At 34.6% G+C, this 24,202-nt stretch overlaps 1 protein-coding gene across 1 annotated transcript in view; it reads left to right on the top strand.

Annotated features, from left to right (window-relative positions):
- Positions 1-24,202, top strand: part of DMRT1 (doublesex and mab-3 related transcription factor 1) — a 122,619-nt gene that overhangs the window by 6,126 nt on the left and 92,291 nt on the right. The window contains exon 2 of the mRNA XM_074196516.1: positions 613-787. Coding sequence (XP_074052617.1) covers positions 613-787 — 175 coding nt within the window. The remainder of the gene's footprint in view (positions 1-612; positions 788-24,202) is intronic.

The raw sequence follows: 24,202 nt of genomic DNA, 5'->3' as shown, positions 1-24,202 counted from the left end.
TTCCTCACTTATAAAATGACACTTCCCCCCCCCCCCCCAGGGTTATTTGAGGACTAGTGAGATAAACTGCTATTAGCTAACATTAATATAGCAACCAGTATCTGGCTCATAATGAGTGCTATAGAAATATTAGCTAATAGCTATTATTATTCCTTTCCCCTCACTTCTCCATTCTTGTTCATCCTGGAGGGTATTTCATTTCCTGTCTTTTTCAGACTGTTCCCCATAGTTAGAATGACATCTCTTCTCACCTCCACCCGAAAGAATCCCTTGCTTCCTTCAAGAATCCTCTCAAGTGCTCTCTTCTTTGTGAATCCTTTCCTGATCATCCCAGATACTCGTGATCATTATCCCTAAACTACCTTTATTCTGAATATACTTACATACATACATGTTGGCTTCCTCTCTGAGGGATCCAGGGATTGTTTTCTTTACAGAATACAGAACCTAGTATCATGTCTGATAATTCATAGTAGTCACTAGAGTTAGAGATTGATGCCAGATTAATCTTTGATAAATTAAATGCAAGAGAAAAATGTCTTTAAAAGTAATTCACCTAGAATTGAAAAAAGTATACTTAAAAAATCATTTTCTTTTTTTCCATATTTTCAGGTGGCATTGAGAAGACAGCAGGCTCAGGAGGAAGAGCTCGGAATCAGCCATCCTATTCCCTTGCCCGGTGCTGCTGAATTGCTTGTTAAGAGAGAAAATAATGGGAGCAGCTCCTGCCTGATGTCTGAGAGTAGCAGCCCAACCCAGGCTCCAAGCACCCCAACTACATCTTCAGGTAATCTCTTTGTTGAGTCTCTTCCTTTCAGGAATTAGTTGGTACTTAGAAGTAATAAAGAAAGTGCTACAATTGCATTACTGAAACATTAAATCAAAAAGATTAGTCCCCCCCCCTTGACCATTTCCATTTTTTTTTTTAAAGGGTTTTTCCTTGACTTGTTTTTGGTAATCTCTTTTAAAAGATCTGGTAAAAAGTTCTGGAAATGGACAAGAAAATAAAGGGAACAATTGAGCCAAGGACACTGGGCCTGTTTCTATGAACCTAGACTCTCCTTGGCTAGCAAATAATTGGGGCCAAGTTGTAATGGACTTTGAAGTCTAAATAAGATTTTTAAATTTTATCCTGGAAGTAATAAGGAACCACTGGAGTTTGTGGAATAATACAGTTATATCTGCTAAAGACAAATCCTTTAGGAATTGTATAAGATTACTTGGTGAGGAGAAAATTGAGGCATCTGTACTTTAGAGAAATCTATTCTTGTTACAATCCCATTACTTCTTAGAGGAACTGCTTTAACATGTACAGTGGTTTAAGGATATTCCAAATTCTAGGTTCTATTAAACTAGATTTAGTCACTTGGTGAAAACAGAGAGGAAAAAAGAGATGTGTATAAATGTTGCCCCAAACAAACATTCTGAAAATCATGATGTAAGCCTTAAAATGAAGGAGACCCTAAAAAAACGAGATAAAAGAAGTCTTCTTCTTTCACTTTTTTACAGGAGGGAGGGGTATGGGACACAATATAATTTCATAGGGTTTTTTTGTCTTTGTTTTTTTTTTTTTTGGTTTTTGCAAGACAATGGGGTTAAGTGGCTTGCCCAAGGCCACACAGCTAGGTAATTATTAGGTGTCTGAGGCCAGATATAAACTCAGGTACTCCACTGTGCCACCTAGCTGCCCCAATTTCATTTTTAAAATGTTGATTAGTTTTATATTTATAGGACCTGTTCTTTGGGAAGGGGGATAGAGAAAGAGACATAATGAAAATACAATTTATTTATAAAACGTTAAAAAAACTTCTGACCTTCCAAAAAGAAAGGTTCCCTAAAACTATACCCTCCTGCCAAAGAAATAAGGACATAACATCAGACTTTCTACAATCCTCATATCAGCTGTCCATCTAAATGCTTATTTCTGACTTTTGTTCCCCTCTTACTACTTACAGAAGACACTACCCTTTGTTGTTGTGCCCTTTCCAGTCATGTCTGACCCTTGGTGAGCCCTTTTGGGGTTTTCTTGGTAGAGATACTGGAGTGGTTTTCTAGTTCTTTTTCTAATTTCTAATTTTTCTAATTTCTTTCACTGAGGGCAACAAGATTAAGTGAATTGCCCAGGGGCTGGTATCAGGGAGATGAATATTTACTTAGCTACCCCACCTGAGTTTAGGGCATCATCATCTCCCCTCAACTATTCCATTGGTCTCCCTCCCTCAAGCTTTTCCTCATAACAATCCTCCTGCCAGTTTTTTTTAAAATCAATCATTTCCAGTGGTTCCCTATTGATTCTTACAGGAGTTAACCAACTTAAAATATTTAATCAACTGTTGAAGATCTTGGGGCTCTTTTTGGGGTCATGGAAATTAGGGTTTTGGGGTTTAGTCCAGGAAAAAGGAAAGAGCCAGAGAGGAAGCAGATGTGGAGAAAGAGGAAAGAACAAATCCAAAGAGTTGAGATAGATTTATTCTTTCCCATCGCAACATCATAATGTTCAGGGCAGAGAGGTTAAACCTGGTTTAGTGTAAAGAACATCAGATTTATAGTCAGACTATGAGCATCTTACATTGCTGTATGACCTTGGACAAGTGCTTTCCCATCTCTTGACCTTACAGTTGTAAAGTGAGTGTTTTGAATTAAAAGAAATAATTTCTATAATTCCTTTCTAATATATTATGTGATTCTGAGGGTGGGAGTCACTGGATTTCAACAACATAAATTCTTTTATTTGTTTATATGGTTTTGCAAGGCAATGGAGTTAAGTGACTTGCCCAAGGTCATACAGCTAGGTATTATATTTAGTGCCTGAGGCTGGATTTGATCTCAGGTCCTCCTGACTCCAGGGCTAGTGCTCTATCCACTGCATCAGCCAACTGCCCTTTCACCTAACTGCCCCTAATATAAGCTCTTTACAAATATGTCATTTGATCCTTACAACAACTTTGGGAAGTAGGTAATGTCATGATCCTCATTTTATAGAAACTGAGGCAAGCATCAGTTAAGTCACTTGTCCAAGATCACACAACTAGCTAGTGAGTATTTGAGGTTGGATTTGAACTCAAATCTTCCTGACTCCAGACATAACATTCCTAATCCACAATGATGACTATAAATTAAATCAATGATGGATAAAATCACTTCATCACAAAATATTTAGGTGAGGATGGTTTCAGTTGGGTAAGGAATAGAAAATTAGGGACTACCCTAATATTCCTTAAGGTATCTACGTGGTGCAATGGATAGACTGTCCAGCCTGGGGTCAGGAAGATTCATCTTCCAGAGTTCAGATCTAACCCTCAGACACTTTCATGGGCTAACACAAGTTACAGAACCCTGCTTGCCTCATTTTCCTCATCTATAAAATGACCTGAAGAAGGAAATGATAAACCAGTCCAGTATCTTTGCCAAGAAAACCCAAAATGGGATTGCAAAGAGTCAAATATGACTGAAATGAACTGAACAGTTTTAGATTTCACTGACGGAGGAAGAGAGTCTCAAGAGTGGGTGACTTACTGCAAGAGCATTTTTAGAAGAGGGTTTTTAGGAGAGATGAAATTGTCCAAGTAAACAAATTCTGGCAGAGCATTTCAGAGGCAGTGATAGGGAAAGTTTCAAACAGGAGACGAGGGAGCAAGAAAGTTCAAGGTCAAAGGAATGTGACCAGATTCTGTTCTTCCTTCTGGAGCCAAAGGACCTTGAGAATTTTTAAGGCGATTGCATATTTTGGTTTCAGAAAGAGAGCTTTATGATAGCTAGCTCAGGTAGAAATCTCCATTCTCCTCTACTAGCCAGAGTACTATCTACAAGAAGGAGCCCCAAAGAAAAGATCTTAGGGTCATATATGTTTAGAGCTGAAGAGACCCCACTGGTGTCAACCCATTCATTTTACAGATTGAAACTGAGGCCCAAAAAGATTGTGACTTTTTTAAGGTTACATACTTAGTGTTTGGATTCAGGTCTTCTTTTAATTTGCAGTCTACCATTATATTCACTGTATCACCTGTCCCTTTGTTCTTGTTCGGTTATTTCATTTTTGTCCAGCCCTCCATGACTACATTTAAAGTTTTCATTGCAAAGATACTCAGTGGTTTACCATTTTCTTCTCTAGCTCATTTTTACAGATAAGGAAATTGAGGCAAATACAGTAGATTGGATTTAAACTTGACCCTAGGTTGAGTACTTTTTCCTTGTTCTTTTTTCTTTTCTTTTTCTTTTTTTTAGTTTTCAAGGCAATGGGGTTTAAGTGGCTTGTTCAAGGTCACACGGCTAGGTAATTATTAAGTGTCTGAGGCTGGATTTGAACTCAGGTACTCCTGACACCAAGGCCAGTGCTCTATCCACTGCACCACCTAGCTGCCCCTGGTTGAGTACTTTTTTCCACTGCATTGCCTAACTGCTCTTTCTTTACTACCATTTGCTATATGAGCCAGTTGTAGGAGAGTTTTCTTCTTTACGGAGATTGATAATTTGGGGGTCTTGTTAAGATGTGAGCAAAGTTGAAACATAAATATCCACAATAGAGCTGAATTTATTTAATTTATAGAGAAGTCATTTGGGAATATTTATGAGGATCAATGGGTATTTTTTTTCAACTGCATATAAAGACAATTTTTTTAGGGTTTTTTTGGGGGGGGGCCAAGGCAATGGAGTTAAGTGGCTTGCCCAAGGCCACATAGCTAGGCAATTATTAAATGTCTGAGGCTGGATTTGAACTCAGGTACTCCTAACATCAAAGCCAGTGAGTGCTCTATCCACTGCACCATCTAGCCACCCCAAGACAATTTTTAACATTCATTTTTTTATAAACTTTAAAAGTATATAAAAATAAAAAAATTTATTTAAAATACAAATTTACTCCTTCCTACCTTCCAACCTCCTCCCTAACCTAACCCAATAAGCAGTTTGATATAGGTTATATATATGCAATCATGTAAACATGTATATTCATATTAGTCATGTTGTGAAAGAAGAAACAGAGCAAAAGGAAAGAATCAAAAACAAAATAAAGTGAAAATAGTATGCATTGACTGTAGCAATGGTTTTAATATAGTACCTTAACAGGGAAATTTCAGAAGGTAACTTATTATCAGGGATCTTCTAGGTATGACTGGTTCTTTATAACAGTCCAAGGCATTGGTTTTAAAATATTCTTTATTTCTAAGTGGGAGAATATTAAAAGAGGTGGCTAAATCCATTTATCTCTTGGTTTTAGTTCTTGTCAGTAATTTTATTAGATTGAGTAAATATGGCTTGAGTGACTTCCATATTCAAAGCAGTTTTATTTTTCTTACCAGCTTGGAGCTGCACTTAGAGAAAATCACTTCTGTGTCCTTGTAGTCATTTAGGATAGAATACATCTTGGGAGATTTTCTTGTCTAACTTCCTTATTATAATGTAAGGATTGAAGTGTTTGTGACTTCCCCAAGACTATACAGTGGTGGAGCTGGGATTTGAACCCAGACCCTCGACTCCAAAAACTACTTTTTTTACTAGACCAGTTTCATTTTGGCTGATAAGAAAATCACCATATTTGACAACTGTGAAAAATTCTTGAATAATTGAGAGGGGTTTTTTTGGATTATTATATTGTCAGATCTAAGAAGTAGATTTACCTTTTTTATTGTTTCTTTCCTACCTTTTCCAAACTCTGGCCAAGAGTTCCAAAAGACTAGAAAAAAGAATTCTCTCTCTCTCTCTCTCTCTCTCTCTCTCTCTCTCTCTCTCTCTCTCTCTCTCTGTGTACTTGATCTTCTAGGTTAAAATTGTTATCATTGGGTAAAGTACAGGAAGGATCTGTGATTTCCTGTGAGGAACTCCCTCTACCAACTTAGCAACCTTAATAGATAATTCCTAGGGAGTTGGGCACATTGAAAGGTTAAAAGATTTTTCCGTGGTCACAGCAAGTAAGTGGCATAGAGCAAGATTTGAATACTATTCTTCCTGTTACCAAGTCCAGTGATGGGTTCATTTTAAGACAGTGTCTCTATATGTGATAGCTTTTAAAAGAAATTGCCACCCAAACTTAACATTTTCCAGTTATTTTTGTTAGGTATAAATATTCCTATGTAAAATCTTTTTTTAAAGCTATTGCAGAATACTCAGAAAATGGAAGTATAGATAGGGACATAATAATTTATTCCAAATTATAATTACTAGTTAAATAGTTCTTCCCATGTTATTAGACATGCAATCAATCTTGACATTATAGTGTAATGTTTAAACATTTTTTATTTTTAGGAAGGCAGCAATATTTCCATTTTTCTCAATTTTTTTCTGGACAACTTTATATATTAATGATACCTTCCTTTTCTGTTTCATCTTTTCCTGTTCCTCTAGTTCCACATTGGCAGGTAGTGATAAAAAGCTTCACCTGATTCTGTAGCAGAAAGGTTCTTAACTTGGAGAACTAGGACCCTAAAGAAGTTTCAGAAAAAGTGAAGTTGGATAGGAAGAAAATTTACATATTTATTTTTTAATTTTCTCTTTATAATCCTATGTATTTTATTTAATGCATTTAAAAACATTACTTGGAGAAGGGAGTTTGTATATTTCACCAGATTACCAAAGGGATGGGATTTCTGATACAAAAAAAGTTTAAGAGCTCCTTTAAGTGTGTCCTGGGCTGTCTGTTTTTCCTTGCAGACTGTCACCCAAGATTAATGGTGTTGATCATTTTAATTTGCATCCTGTCTTACATAGTAGTACTATACCCCCTTTTTTAGGAAGAAGGGGGAAAAAAAACTTGATGGTGTTTGAAAAGGACTTGGAAATATGATGTGAATGTTTTAGTTCCCCACATAGATTTGGTTGCTCCTGGTTCCTCTATTTTTTAGGTTTTCCTGTGAAAATGAGCAAAATTCCTCCTTCTGAACATGGGATTTTCTAAGGGAAAGATAGGGATGAATATGAAGTAACAATGGAGTCACAACTGTCTCCTTCATTTCTGGCATTTGTGGTAGCCAGTTATCACAGTTTTTGGATGCCGGGAATGGTCCAGATTCTCTGACCTCCTTAAGAAACTATTCCCCCCCCCCTTTCTATTCATTGTAAGTGAAGCCCTGAATGTTATCTCTGTGCCCTCCCTTCGGGAGCACACGGGGCTTCTGGAGATGCCTCTCCCAGTTCCCTTTGGTGAATCACCTCCCACTTGTCCCGGCCATCCCTAGGCGTCTCTCTTCTCAGTGCTTTGGCCACAGGAGCTCCGTCTCTAGCTCCCCATTTGTCCTCAGTTTACCTTTAACTCAGGGTGGGAATGTGAGAGGGAGGAGAACATGTCTGATATTGGACCAAATAATTGCACTTTGAGAGGAAGGATTGTTTAATTTAATGCAAATACTTTAAATCCCATCACATAGACTGGTTTCTGGAATATCATAGATGCTTAAAAAATGCTTGATTGATTAATACAATTTTTGGCTTCTCTGAATATTTTTTAAAGTCCTATCAATGAATGAAGCTTTTAAACAAAGTTAATATATTATTTCAGTTTCATGTAGAGGAAAAGCATCTCTCTGTATACATTTAAATGAAATTATCAAAGTATTTTCAACAAAATTGTAGAAGAATTTTCACCTAGATTGATTCTGGAATTTATTTCTTGGGGCTCTGGTCCCATTGATCTTTCAATTCTATGAGAGCTTATGAATTTAGATAAAGAAAAAAAATTTGTGACCAAGTGGTTTTAAAAAATAAGTACAGATAATTCCTATATTTTAATTTTTGAAGTGGAAATCATCCACAAAGGACTACAAAAACAAAAATAAATAATTTGGATTTAAATGTGATAAAGAAGACACACATATTATTAATATTCTTTGATAAGCTACTGTTTTGACTGTTGTTTCTTGCAAATCTTGTTTTGGAACTTGAGAACCCAGACTGTGCCAGTGGTTTGAGTTTGAAAACTGATGATTATCTCTTGTCCTCTGTCTTCAATCTGGCTATCAGGTGATGAAATTTTAAGAACTGCAAATTAGCTAAAATATAAAATTTTATTCTAACACCTTTTGCTATCCCTGATCAGTGACTAATCAATTAGCATTTATTGAGGGTCAACCATATTTGAGGTAATTTGATAATCTGATCAAGTGAAGACGATGAGCATCTATTAAACACTTAACTAACACCAGACACACTCTACAAAAATAGTCTATGCTCTTAAAGAACTCTTATTCTAAAGGGGGGGGGCAACTGATAAATAACTGAGTACATACAAGATATTAAGAGAGAAATGATCTGCTCCTGGGAAGCTTGCATCCTAATTGGCAAGAAAAATTAATATGTGTATCTGCAGGAATAATTAGAGAATAAATATAAGGGAGTATGGGAGGGAAGAGCTTGTAGAGGTAACTCAAAAATAGAGGGAGTTCATGGTACAAAGACATATTTTTGGTATTGAAACTGGGATCTTACTACTAAGAAGTATGATAAATATTGAAATTAAAGAGATTTCTGACAAGTTTGGATGAGAAGTCAATTGAGGAAATCAGAGGAAACAGGAAAGAGTATTAAAGAGTAGTTGCAATATGAAAGAGTAAGTTTGTGAAAAAAATAAGCATTTTCTCTGTGCCAAACATTGATAAGACCTGGGGTTATAAATATAAATGTGAAGTGATCCCTGCTCTTAAGGAACTTTCATTTGAGTAGAGAGGGGACATCATTTAGGGGAGTGGGGAATCAAGAAAGAATTGTGTTCTAGGAAGTCATAGGGATGGTAGAGAGAATGATAGATAAAGACATTCTTATCCCTCTTTTTGAGCTACCTCTACATATTCTTCCTCCATTCTACCTTATATTTATTCTCTATGTATTCCGATATGTGTGTACATGCATATCTATATATCTGTATGTATGTATGTATGTATATATATGTATATATATACATATATATATATATATATATGTATATATGTGAATTTTTCTTGCCAATTAGGATGCAAGCTCTCCAGGAGCAGATTATTTCAGTCTTTTGTAGTGTTGCTACAGATAAGAGGTTTTTAGAAAAGGCAGGAAGGTGGTATGTTTTGTGGCAGGGCAGAGAACATAAAGGATGAAGAAGAGGATGCATAGTATTTAATAACTTCCAACTTCCTCTGCTGGATGGTAGGTAGCCCTAAAGATAACTTAGATAGATAGATGAAGATCAATTGGAGCAAGGAAGTAGTGCAACAACCAGAAATGAGCCATCAGTGGAATTCTGTCACTAGGAGATGTTGTGATCTGTCCTTCATCTTGGGACCCTGGTCTCATTTCCTATTTATGTGCTTTTCCCCCTTGGGTTTCTCTCTGGAATATATGTCCCTGTCAATGCCATATTCAATACCTGTGTTTGTGTGCTCTTTTCCAGGGAGAGTGAGTGAGGTTCAAGGTTTGTGTAAAAAGAACTTCCATTACTATGTTATTTCATCAGATCAATTAATCAGTCAATAAGTTTTTATTTATTTATTTTTGATTTATTTTTATTTTTTTTATTTTTGCAAGACAATGGGGTTAAGTAGCTTGCCCAAGGCCACACAGCTAGGTAATTATTAAGTGTTTGAGGCTGGATTTGAACTCAGGTACTCCTGACTCCAGGGCCTGTGCTTTATCCACTGCGCCACCTAGCCGCCCCCTTTTTTTTTAATAAAATTGTATGGTTAGCTTTTGCACTTCCCTTTATCCCTTTGTAAGTTAAGAATTCACCCCTAGCTATATCTGTGCAAAGTAGATGATCTTGTATTCTTCTCATTTTTTTTGATAAGATCTTTAATGTTCACATCACATATCCATTTTGAGCTTATACTGTGACAACATTTTGTGGAGGTGGGATAAAGTGTTGGTTGTATTTTTATTCTTCTTTGAAGGTACTGTTCTACTGGATAATTTTTAAAAGATTAAGAATATTTGTTCTATTCTTTAATGAGTACCAAATAGTTTAAATTCGAGTGTCAAATACTTAGCCTGGGAGTGTTAATTCTGACTGTGGTCTGAACCAGCTTAAAATGTAATTGTAAAATATTTAACAAGATAAATGAAAATACAGTAGAGCATACATAATGTTAATATGTGATTTTTCTAAGTCAATATGGGGTGCAAGGAATCCTTATGTACAATTTAGTGACCCACATTTATATTTGAATTTGATAACTTTGGTTTAAATGAGTATGGCTTTTTAGCATAGTTTGAGGTTTGAGTTTCTTTATTCCTTAACTATTATTTCCTTTTATTCCTCCTATACCTAATATTCCTATTATTATTTCCTTTATTCCTGCTTTTTTAAATTTTTTGATATTCTAAATGCATTGCTTCTCCAGTTGAATTTTGTGATTTTTATCAAACTCTGTAAAGACCTGCTGGTAGATTTGATTAGTATAAAATAAATCTGAATCACTTAATTATCACAGTTTTATTCTCTGATTTCTTGGATTTATTTCTGCTTTAATCTCTTTCTTTTTCTTTAGAGTTAAAGTTTCTGAGTGGTGGGTTTCTACTTTTTGTTCCAGTCAATTCCTTATAAATCTTGCTCCACCTTCTTTTTTTTTTTCTTTTTTGCCCCACTCTTCACTTTGTGAACTAAGTTATATTAGGTAGAAATAGTGCTACATGGTAGAAATTACTTTTAAGTCCTGATTCTTGCATTCCAGATGTTCCTTCCCCTTGCCTTCTCCATGGTTGTTTTCCTTCCCAGTTGCCATGTCATCTCTGTTTCAGGCATAATAGGGATAACTTTCAGGGTGGCACAAGATGAGAGTGAGGAATAGCAAGAGTACTTATTTGGCTAGTTCCTAGACTGCATGAAAGGGAGTAATATGTATTACTTTATCTGTAAAATGAAAGATGAACAACTTGTGTTGTCGGTCAGAGGCTAGAGTCAGTATTAGTGCCAGCTTGATCCAGCTGGAAATATGATTGTTAAATTTTCAAACTTGATTTATTGTTTTGTGAATTGCTTAGCCTTAAGAAAACAATGGAAAAAATGTCAATAATGCAGATGAAATTTAAAATTATTTTTTGTTCTTTTTTTGTAGGGGAGAGTTAGTTGTTAAATATTTATCAGGGTACCTCTGCCTAAAATTCCAGGTATATCTAGAAATTATTTGAACTCGTTACTTTGACCAACTAGTAAAAGGAATGAGATTTGGTTTTGAGAGGATTCTGTATCTAAAAGCCTGGATCACCTTCTAGGGTTCTTATAGTCTTTTCATCAGCCACATTATAAGATGATTGGAGACAATACACAAGAAAAAATGGTACCAAATTAGAAATTATCAAGATGATTTGAAATAGGAATTTATATCTACTATCATCAACCATGAACCCTTAAGTATATATTGTGTCTTTAGATATTAGCTACTGATAAGTATGAAGTCAATCATGGTTAACAAGATTTTTAAAAACTAAACTTTTATTTCCAAAAACTAAGTATGTTAGACACCAAAAAATCTTGAAAGCAGAATTTTCCAAGATATTTCAGAAGCTTTGGTGTAGGCCCATTTTCAGTCATCTCTTTCTCTTTCTCTGTCCTTCTCTCTCTCTCTCTCTCTCTCTCTCTCTCTCTCTCTCTCTCTCTCCTTATGGTGTATGCCTATATTCACATACATATATCTACATATACACATAAACATATGATATTGTCTGATTAATTTGTAAGAATGATTGATATCAGGGAAGATAGAAATTTTCTAGTTGAATTTCAGTAAAGGTGTTAAATTAAGATTTCAAAAAATAATGAAGTATATTCAGACTTATTATTGCTGTCACTAAAAATCAATAATAATGTTTTTGGTAAGAGAAAAGTTTTTTAATCAATAAAGAAAGTGAAAATTATTTAAAATGTATTTATTTCATGTTTATCTTATTCTTTGTCTTAACCATTGCATTATTTTGGTAAATGATACATGATATGTAATAGTCATGTATATGATTTATGAATATGCAAATTTTGGAGGGTGCATGATCAAAAATGTTTAGAGTCCACTGTTTTAAGGCTTTATGTTGGAGATTAATTATGTCTTTTGACAGTGTTTCCCATACTATGTTTGGATCCCTCTCTTGACCCTTAAACAAAAGAGAAAATCCAGTGATATGAGACACGACAGTTGTAATACCTGTTAAATTTTGGAAAATATTTTTGAATAAAAACTAAAATTAAATTTTCTTAGACACAGAAAAGGAAGGAAGGATGACATTTATTAAGGGCTTATTGTAAAATCTTAAGATATGGGGATTACAAATATAAACAAGCAAGCCCACCCTCTCTGCTCTCAAGGAGCTTACATTCTTATAAGGGCAGTACATAAAGGGGAAATGAAAGGAGTGGGAAAAATTGGATGTAGGAGGAGCTGTGAGTGAAGTGAAGCATGGAAGAAAGAGTGTTCTGGGTCTCAGGGTGGTTGCTTCTCCAAGGTGGATCGGTGCGTAAGTATTCTTCCCAAAATATGCTTGCTGATGGTATGAGAAGTAGAGTTCATGTGGCGTTACTTGGTATTTTTGTAGATTTTTCCTTATTGCAAAAGTGTAACTTGAGGTGTAAAAAGGGCTTTTTTTCCTCTTACACTTCATCGTCACATGCATTTTGCAAAGAAAGGAATAGTGTTTAAAGGAGTCACACAAATCATCTAGGGGATAAGAGACAGGCTTTCTTCACTGTAACCATATTATTGACGAGTCAAAAATATTAGAGAGCCTTAGAAGACTGGGGCAATTTTTCAGACCTTCTATGACAGGCATTTCTTGAAAAAGAGTGAGGGTGATAAAAGAAAATTGGCTTTACCATTTTTTCTTTGTAACTGCAAAAAAAAAAGTAGTTTATTGTTAATCTTTTGTACAGTTAAGAGAAAAAAACGGGGTAGTGAAAACAAACTTTTGTGTAACATGATGTCAGTTTAAAAAGGATATATTTTTTTTTTTTTTTAGGTTTTTGCAAGGCAAATGGGGTTAAGTAGCTTGCCCAAGGCCACACAGCTAGGTAATTATTAAATGTCTGAGACCGGATTTGAACCCAGGTACTCCTGACTCCAAGGCCGGTGCTTTATCCACTACTCCACCTAGCCACCCCTAAAAAGGATATCTTAAAACTTTTTGAATGGCATGTTTTCAGGAGAAAATCCATTTTAGTAAATTACCTTTTACTCACTTTCTCAAATGAATTTATGATCATACAACCTATACATGCTGGATGATTCTGTTGTAATCTGGCTTATCTAGTTCCTCACATATTGTCACAGGCAATATGTCCTGTGTTTGGAGACCCTCCTTTGTTCCTTCCTGCCCACCTTCCCTTCCTCCCTTCCTTCTATCCTTCACTCCTCCCCTCCTTCCCTCCCACCTTCTCTTGTTTTTTTGTCCCTTCTCTTCCCTCCTTCCTTCCCTTCTTTTTGTCTCTCCCTTCCTTGTTCCTTTCCCTCCCTTCTCTTTCCTTCCTCCATTGATTATCTTTTGTTCTTAGAATATTTTCTTTTTTTTTAAATAAATTTGTTTATTTTTCCAATTACATACAAAGATAGTTTTCAGTAGTCATTTTTTGTAAGGTTTTGAGTTCCACGTTTTTCTCTCTTTCTCCTTTCCCCCTCCCTCCTCTTGATAGCAAGTTATCTATACAATCTATTTTATTTTTCATTTTTTGGGGTGAGGGTCAAACTCACCCCAAATTATTAGGTGTTTTTTTAAGCTTACTGGCCTGTTAGAAATTTTACTAGTTGGCTTATCCATAAATATATTACTACCCCCTCTCTCTAGAAAATTCTGTACCTATTTTGATGACCATCTAAGGGACCCCTGTTGTCTTTCCATGGTCCCTCTTGATTTCTCAGTTTCCTTAAAGGTGTCCTTCCCTTTAAACTTTATGACTTAATACATGTTAAACAACTTTTTTTTTTGTTATTGACAGATTTTCTTTTACAACACTTTCCTCCATCTCTCATATTAATTCACATATTTCCCCCACTTATGTCTGTTTTCCTTATGAACTGGATTCTGGAATAATGACATTGACAGTCTGAGACTGATTTGATAATAAAAGGGAAAACTGGACAAAGAATTTAATGCCATAATCATATCAAAAGCATAGTAGATGCTATTGGGGGGGGGTCATTGAATTAAAGCAGTTTCTTCAGTGGTTTCTGTTGCCATCTAATTTTTAACTCACCACTTGAAATTTTTTGTCAGAGGCAAACATGAAAGATAATCTATATGTCATAGTAATATGGTAGAGTTATCTTACTTTGTAATTTATAAAACTATATTTAGTTTTCAGTTTGAAAAGTCAAGGACATTATATGTTGCCAACAAACTAAATTCTTATATTATGTGTAGAGATAGGGGAGGGGGGAAGTCATAATTTTTCTTACTATATAATTGGAATGAATAAACTTTGAAAATCTAATTTAATATTTTATTGTTCCCAGTTATATGTAAAATCAATTTTAACATTCTTTTTTCAGATTTTGAATTACAAATTCTTTCCCTCCTTCCCTTCCCCTTCCTTCATTAAGAAGGCAAGCAATTTGACATAGCTTACACTTGTGTTGTCATACAAAACACATTTCAATGTCTAGAACAAGTAATCTCAAAAGAAAATAATAATGCAGTTATGATTAACCTGTATATTTTGAAGGAAGATACATACTGTTTTATCTTATGTTGTAATAAGATGTGTTTTTAAGAATATTTATTGATAAAAGTTCCTAAGTATTTTATGCCAAATTATGAGTATATACTAATAAAAAATTTCCAGTTTTGTTTTCTGCACAACTTCTCATTTTATTCCATCTATTATCCACAGTCTAATTATTAATAGTACTTATGTGAAGTATAAAATTTATATGACATTGACTCTATATTGCCACTACTTTCCATGGATAAAGCTATCCTTGGATTATTTTTCCAGTCAAGAGGTTTGGTTTGGCTCAGCATGCAATATCTCAGTTAGCCACCAGGTGGTTTTCTACTTGCTATTCCCTGCTCTCTTTGGTTACTGTCTGGTGTATGCCATTTTTTTTAAAAAACCAGGTTGAAGTTATCCCTTTATGTAGACATGTGGCAGGAACTTTACTCTCTCCACTGCTTAGCTTTTATTTAGATACTTAGTACATGGTAATATAATTTATTATTATTATTTATTATTATTACCAGTAATATAATAGGAATATTTATATAAAATTAAATAGATAAAATAGAAACTAGATAGAGACTATGTTATTCTGGTTCTTGTGATTTTTCTCCTAGTTATTCTATATATCTATATAGGGAACCCCCACATCCAAGACTTCACATTCAAGACTAATATGCTTTATTCTATCTCAGACTCATGGAATAAAGAACTCCAGGTGTGATAAGTTTTATTCCAGGCTCACTAACTGGTGTGCAGGATTCATAGTAGTTCAGAATTCTCCTTTGCCTCTAGTTGGGCCTCATTGTGTTACTCAATCCCTTGCTACTTTGACAGTTCAGTTACTAGATTGAAAGTCTGATTGGGGAAGAACAGAAAGAGATAATTTAAATTCTTTTGTTTAGTGACTTATCTGAGAAGTCTTTTGTGACCTCAAGAAATCCTAATTTTCCATGTCCTTTCCTCTTACAAAGCAGTTAGTAGAAAATTCATTTTTAGGCAGGGATTGCAGGGTTTTACTACATCTAATGGGGAATGGAAATGTTTTGAAATGCAATAGTGAAATTCAGTAGTGAAATTAAATCCTCTTGGACATCATGTATTTCTCTGTGTACTGTGTACAGTATTTATATAAATGTTCTTTATATAGTATAGGTATAGTACTGTCAATCATTTATATAAGCAATTATACTGAAGTGATTAGAATCTGATTTTTCTCATTGAGAGAATGTCCCTTATAATTGCAGATTAATACTTGCTTTGCAATTTATATCTTTAATTCAGTTGCTTGGGGCACTAATGTTAATTGACTTGACCAAGTGGCTTGAATAGAGCAAGGCCATGGCTCTTCATTGTGATACATTGCCATTATTACTATTACCACTACCACCATTACCTCCATCACCACCTTGATCTACAGGTTAGCATTTTGCATAGTGTTTTATGGTTTGCAAAATGCTTCTCTTAATATTTATCTCATTTGATCCTCAAAACAATTACCTACATTTTATTGATGAAGAAATAGAGGCATAAAGAAATTAATTGACTTGTCCAGAGTCATTATGGTGCTTATTAAAATGTCTGACTCAGGATTTGAGTTCATGTTTTCATAATTCAAAAACCTTCTCTGAAACTATCATGCCTTTCTTATATTTATAATATTCATAATTCAAAATATTTGTTATATATTCATATTATATATACATATGAATGGTAACATGAGCCATGATATAGTGGAAAGAACACTGAACTTAGTTTTAAGGATTGGATTTGCCCTCCCCAACTGTGACTGAGCAAATCAGCCTTTTTGTCCTCAGGTTTCCTTATTTGTAAAATTAGGATAAAGTACTTTTCCTGACTATATAAAATAAGATATTGTTGTTAATTCCAAGGTGTGGCTTTGATTCAGACTGAGCACTGAATCTGGAGCCATAGATATGTGGATTGAATATTGGATCTGTCACATTACCAGTAGCTTTGTGGCCTCGAGTAGCTCTTTTTTGTTCAGTTTTCTCATCTTTAAATTAATGGTATTGAACTAGAAAGAAATGGTCTAAGAGACTTCTAGATAATTTATATTTCTAAGAACTGTAGTGTTAAGGGCCATGCCATGTATTTTTCTTCACTTCTTATCTTCTGTTCCTTTCTTTAATTTTTGGCTAATTCTTGAAATCAAGAAGTAAGATCACAACTCTGACTCTTGGCCAAAGGGAACCAAAAAACTTTTCATTTGAGTTTTAATGCTGTTTACTGACTTTTCTCTTAGCCAGACCATATTCAGTGACATGGTAAGGGAATGGGGTATTTAAACTAATCAGATATCTTGGTTAATTGAGACTAACTAATCCACAGGGAGCCAGACTGATAGTACCAAGTTTAAAGAATACAGAATTTACTTCACACTAAAACTTCAGAATTCTCTAGATCTTTCAGATCTCTTTCAGATCATCCTGATAATTAATCAACTCTGCTGGGCTGGTTGATGTGCTGAAGTATCAGTTCTGTTGTTCAGTCATTTTCAGTGTCTTCCTGATCCCATTTGGATTTTTCTTGGTAAATGTACTGAAGTAGTTGGCTGTTTCCTTCTCAAACTCATTTTACAGATCAGTAAACTGAGACAAACAGGGTTAAGTGACTAGCCCAGTATCTGAGGCCAGATTGAAATTGGTAAGAGAGGTCTTCCTGACTCCAGACCAGGTACTCTATCCACTGTGCCATCTAACTGCCTGAACTAAAATAGAGGAATATTACAGAATAGGAACTAAGCTGGCTTTTGTTGTAGAAGACGTATGTGAAGGAAGACCTTGGAGATTAAAGACAGCTGAAAAGATCTATGTGTTGCTATCTTGATTACTTGGAAAGAAAACTCAACTGATAATTATAAAACAGATAAGTAGAAAGAAAAAAAATCAATAAGTAGCAAAAATGTAGTCTCTCAGGAAAATATAAGGGCTTTGGGCTCCATACCAAAAATGATAGCAAACATAGGTACTGATAATGAGAGTGGCAGAACAGGAATTGCTGTATGACTGTAGAGAATTAACCAGATTTAATGTAGTAGTAATAATAATAATAATGATAATGATAATAATGATAATAACAATAATAAGGAAAAGACCTATGATTTCATTTATATTTTTGTATTTATTCATATAAGGAACTCCTAGTTAGGGACTTATTCGACCAGATATAATAGGCATCTTCTGTGTAACTTACCTGTCAAGTTGATCTTAAAGTATAGATCTGTGCCTATCACCCTCTCCTATCCTCCTATCCCCACCCCATTATCTAGTATTATCTAGGGGATATAAATTCTATAAAGTTATAAGTTCCATCATCTCCATGATTGAATATAAAACCCTTTGGCCTTAAGAGCCCTTTATAACCTGGTCTACTCTACCATTTCAATCTTTTTTTTTTCATAATTTACTTAATACCCCCATAGCCTACTCCATTCCTCATATATTCTGCCATCCAAGTGATTGGCCTTTGTATAAAACACTTCTCAGATATTTTCAGTATTTGTACCCCATACCTGGAATTTTCTTCTAAAATCTAACTCCTTGGTTCCGGATCTTCCTTCAAATCCTGGTCAAAATATTACCTTCTGCAAGAATCCTTTGCCAGGGGGTAGTTAGGTGGTACAGTGGATAGAGCACCAACCCTGGAGTCAGGAGGACTTGAGTTCAAATACGGACTTAGACATTTAATAATTACCTAGCTGTGTGATCTTGGGTAAGTCATTTAACCCCATTGCCTTGTAAAAAAAAAAAAGAATTCTTAGCCAGTTTTCCTTAATGCATGCTAGTGTCTCCCTTCCATTGATTATCTCCAGTTTTCCTGTCTTTATATAGTTTTTACATTTTTTAAAATTAATTTTAAGGCAATGGAGTTAAATGACTTAAGTCACGTCTGAGACCGGATCAGAGCACCTCCAGGGCTGGTGCTCTATCCACTGCACCATCTAGCCACCCCTTAGGGTCAGATTTTTTTAAAAAAATGATTTATCACCTGAAAGCAAACCTCATGCTCTTTTCTAGCTCTTATTTTTTTGATGTTTTATTTATTTGTGCATGCATTGTATTCCTTCAGTTGCGTTAAACTCCTTGAGTGCAGATGCTGTTTCTTCTGTAATAATAACAGTAGCCAGATAACAAGTATTTGTTAAAATTGAAACTCCATTTCTAGCTTCCTTTGATCCTTTTTTGTTTTTAGAGAGGATGGGTTTAAAGTATGAAAGATGTAAATAAATAAAAATGCAAATTTTAAAAAATATATGAAAAATATAAAAAAAGTAGATGAAATCTAAAGCCAAAAAAATAAGGTATGAAAGACACATAAAACAGATTTTTCTTCAAAAACAGTTTTGTTTTTTGAATGTAGGATCTATTGTTCAGGTACTAATGGATTAGTGTAGATTCTTTTCATTACTGGACAGCTCAGCTCTGTCTCCACTCTGTCCCCTGAAAAGACATAGATAAATTAGAAATAACTGAAGAGAACATCAACAAAAATGATGAATGAGTTGGAGAGAGGGGAAATGAACAGTCTATAAATGTTTGAGAGGTAATATAAAATAGAGCGAGGAATTATTTACAGGATGTAGCTTAGCTTGTCAGAGAACAAAAGCTCACCTCTTCAGAGTAGGGGAACAATTGATCAGAACTGAAAGAAAAAAATAAACCCCATACCTGAGAAGCCAATTAGGTGAGTACATGTCATTCTTCCTTTTCTTGGGTTGTTGAGAGCAGATTGAGAGTCTGTTGTAAAGAACTGGTCCAGAATGCTATTTGGAGAATGGGGCCCTGGAGGACAAATGAGACAGTAGGTATGATCTGCCCTCATCTTTTGTCTACTTAGTGAAGGCCAGGCTTTGTTTCTTAACCCCTCCTTGTGCTGCAGTTCCAGAGAGAATTTGTGAAAGGAGTCTTCATATTACAAGAGACAATGAGTTCTCTTACATATCTTTCATTGGGTTCTGGGATACATTTTTAGAGATGTAACTTCTCATTTTAGGATTAGTCACTCTTTTAATAGCACCCCCAAACCCTACCTTGATTTACTGTCTTTCAGACTTCTTCCTTCCCCCTTGTTAATTCAGTTCAATCAAATTCAGCAAAGAAAGCTTTATTCTAGGTTCCATTAGTTTATATAAAAAGATGGAGGTGAGAGACCCCTACATAAATAACCAGAAACAACCAATAAGCATTTTATTAAGTTCCAGGCTCCTGGGCTAGCATTTGAGGCCCAGCACTCTATCCACCATGCCATATACTCTGCCCTAGTCCAATTTAACAGTTAGGGAAACTGAGACAATAGGATTAAGTGACTTAACCAGGTTACATGGTAAGTATTGAAGGCAAGATTTGAACTTGTTTTCCTAATGTTGAACCTTTTCTATAAAGGACTGCAAATTGATACTATTTTCATTTTTTTTAATTTTGTTTTTTCTTTATCATTTTTTCCCTTTAGTTCTGATTCTTCTTTCACATTTTAAGATGGAAATATGTTTAACATGATTGTACATGTATAATCTATATCAGATGTCATGGGGAGGGAGGGAGAAAAAACTATTTTTTTATTGACATTTTATTTTATTTTCCCAATTACATGCAATGATAGTTTTTTAATATTCATCCATTTGCAAATTTGAGTCACACATTTTTCCTCCCTTCCCTCCCCCTCCCTGTGTTAGCAAACAGTCTGATAAAAGGTATACATGTACATTCATGTTTAACATATTTGCATACATTACTGTGAAAGAAGAATAAGAACTATGGAGAAAGGGGAAAAAACCATGAGAAAGAAAAGAAAAATATGAAAGAAGTTTTAAAAAATGAACCTGTCCTTTGCTCTGCATTCAGACTCTGTGGTTTTTTCTCTGGATGTGGATGCCATTTCTTAGCACATCTCTCAGGATTGTTCTCAGTCTCTGAACTGCTGAATGAGAGGAGCTGCTGCATCCAACGTAGCCTATCATCTCACAGTGTTGTTAATGTGTACAGTGCACTTGTGGTTCTGCTCACTTCCCTCAGTATTGGTTCATGCAAGTCTTTCCATGCTTCTCTAAGGTTAGACTGCTCATGATTTCTTATAGAACAGTAGTACTCCATGTAACATTTATATAGCATAACTTGTTCAACCAGTCCCCAATTGATGGGCATTCCCTCAGTTTCAAATTCTTTGCCATCACAAAAAGAACTGCTATAAATATTTTTGAACATGTGAGTCTTTTCCCATTTTTTATGATTTCTTTATAGACTTTATAGACAGTATTGGTATTGTAGGTTCAAAGCTAGGCTTTTTGGGCCTAGTTCTAGATTGCTTTCCAGAATGACTGGATCAGTTCACAATTCCAGCAATAGTTGAAAACTGCCTTTATATGTAATTGGAAAAAAATTAAAATTAAAAAAAAGACTGCAAACTTAGAATTTTTGTTTTTTTAATTCATTTCCTAGAGTTGTAATATGGCCATCTCTTTATTAGTATCTATCCTAGTTTTAATCATTTCTTCAATAATCTGGTATAGTCTCATGAAAGTCTGGGCAAGATTTTTAGTGATGGTGTAGCTATGAGAAATTAATATTGGACAAACAACCATGTTGCATTTTCCCTTGGGAGGAACAAACTTAGAAATATAAAATGTTTTGAAGAATGAGCTTAATTTAGTCATTTAGAGAGCCCTTGACTGTTTACTGTGTAACAATGCTTAGTATAGTTTGCTCATAAAGAAATATTAGCCCAGAAAGCAAACTGTGACTGATGCAAGTTTTCATTTCATTTTGTTAATGCAGAAGTTTTGAGTGATTAGGATCATTTAAATACTTTGGTATTAGATCCACATTCCCTTCCAAAGATGCATGATCTTTTAAAAAATATTTTTGATTTCTGTGACCATGTTGCTGTTCCCTTTTGAGTGGTCTCTTGTGAATTCCTACTGTAAGCTCACTCCCTTTATTGTTTTTAGTGTAAGCTATAATGATTTTATTCTGGTCATATTTCTCCCCAAGGTCTCCTATCTCAGTTACTTGCAAATCTATTCCTCCCCTCTCATGTTCTCTTTGATCTCTTATAATTGCCTTAAAACCTTCTATATTTAATCTACACTGACTCTGTTTCTCTTCTTATTTTTGCTCCTTTAGTCCCCTCAAACCTTAAATAGTCTGTTTCTTCATGCTGGTTTTTAGGATTTCTTTAAATTATATTTCTTGTCTCATTGTTGAAAATCGTTTTTTCACTTTTTCCTATCCATCTGTTTTATTTTAGCTAGTAATGTAGGTCTGCAACATATCTTCATTTTGTTTCATTGTTGTGTCTAACATACATGTATGCACATACACACACATGAGGGAGTTTCTAGCTGAACTTCCATGTGAGTATGATATTAAATGGTCTTATTAGAGAGAAATCATGACTGAGAAGGAACATTTGATCTTTTTATGGCAAACAGTTACACAAGTTACGATATTTAGACATTGCTTGCAAATACATTTATCTTCTCCTTGATTACTTTTTTTGGTGGATCCTCCAACACAACAGCATCTTTAATAATATTTTCACTGTTTCAAATCTTGACAGGTCTGAAATCTTCTTATCATAACATTGTTGCTTCTGTGGATTCTCATTTTTAGTTTCCTTGGCCCTTGGTTCTAAAAAGAAGTCACAGGTCTTTTGTTCGTTGTAGATTCAGCATTCTAAATTTATTGTCAATTTTTTTGGGGTCTTTTTAGAAACATGACTTTATTCCCTGTAGTGTAACTGGATACATATAGTCCCTTAAACTCTTAAATCAGTTATATGTCTCTTTGTAGTAATTTCTGAGTGTTCTTCCTGTTGAAAATGTATTCAGTTTTCTTATAGTAGAAAGAATGTCAAAGTATCATACTTTAGTAATTTATTGTGAAGGGAATACATGGAATAGGAAACAAGCATAACAAAAAGAACAGGAAAAATGTAGATTTGATAGACATAGGAAACTGCTCATAAATGATAGACATAGGAAGGTATTACTATTACAATTATTACAATATTAAATTAAATATTAAATATTAAAAGCTGAATGAAAACAACAGATGACAGTTTAGGGCTAGGAAACTAAAAAAAGGAAAACACACTTTAAAACGAGTTGGAAAGACTTGAATTTGAATCTAGTCTCAGATACTTATAGCTGAGTGATTTTGGACAAGTCACTTAACCTGTCTTTCTCACTTTCTTCATTTGTAAAGTGAGGATAGATGGAAAGGTCTGAGTTCAAATCTAACCTCAGATACTTATTGAGTGAGTGACTCTGGGTAAACCTGTCTGCCACACTTTCCTCATTTGCAAAATGGGTATAATTATATTACTTTACCTCCCAGGGATGTAAGGATAAAATGAGATAATGATATTATGTAAAGTGCTTTGAAAACTTTTAAAATGCTCTATAAATATTAGCTTATTATTGTTGCAGTAGAAAAAATACTGGATCTGGAATCAGACAATCTGGATTCATAGCTACTTTCTGAATTACCTTTGTGTCTTTGAAAACATCTTTGGAGCTTTAATTTTCTCATCTGTAAAATGGTTGTGTTAATAAATTCTGGGGGACTTTCCAACTCTTAAGTCTATACCTGTAAATAAATAAAACTTTGAATTTTTCCTCTCCAAGGCAATTCAGTTGGGGAAAAGTACTGTTTATTCATCCTATGGGGGAAAAACAAGTGAGGAGTACTTAACAAAATTTTGGTGACTATTAGCCTTGTCTTTTCCCTGAAGCCAGATTTAAGGGAAACAGGTTTAATGAAGAATTTAAATTGCTTATACACACAGACACACACTCACACAGATGCACAGATGCAGACACACACACACACTCTCTCTCTCTCTCTCTCTCTCTCTCTCTCTCTCTCTCTCTCTCTCTCTCCCTCTCTCTCTCCTCTCCTCTCTCCTCCTCTCTCTCTCTCTCTCTCTCTCTCTCTCTCTCTCTCTCTCTCTCTCTCCTTTTGTCTCTTTGTCTCTGTCTCTCTCGAATATTCTGGCAATATAAAGTTTATCATTCACTTGAGCCTGCAGACTCTGGTGGCCTTAAATGAAATTCAGATTTTCATCTGTTTTTGAATACTTAATTTTGTCCCAAATCAGAGAATAGGCAAATTGACTTTTTTAAAGTTTTCCTCCAAACCTAAAAGCCTGCAACTTTATGAATATTGGTTATAGTAGCAATGATAATTAATAATTCACATGTATCTCTAAGAAGCTGTAGAATGTAGTGGTTAGAGAACCTCTTTATATTGAGAAAGACCTGTCCTGCCTTTGACACAGACTTTGTGATCATGGACAAATTATTTAACCTCATTGCTCTGTAAGTTGCTTGATAGAGAATAGCTCCCCATGCCAATGCAATCCTATTTCTTTATATTTATATTAGCCATGAAAATAAAATGAAAAAAATTCTTAGGATTGAAAAACTAGATTAGTCTGTCTGTTTTTTTAGTATATTATAGTCTATAAAATGTAATAAAAAATTTGATAACCACCACATCTTAAACTGATTATAAGGATTTTCAAGTTTTGTTTTATAGTATTGTTTTCCCTTTTGATTGTTTTAACTCAAATCACTGAATTTACAACTTG

Source organism: Macrotis lagotis, chromosome 8 (assembly GCF_037893015.1).
Source record: "Macrotis lagotis isolate mMagLag1 chromosome 8, bilby.v1.9.chrom.fasta, whole genome shotgun sequence".
Taxonomy (NCBI): domain Eukaryota; kingdom Metazoa; phylum Chordata; class Mammalia; order Peramelemorphia; family Peramelidae; genus Macrotis; species Macrotis lagotis.
The sequence above is the reverse complement of the archived record's forward strand: the minus strand, read 5'-3'. Positions and strand labels throughout refer to the sequence as shown.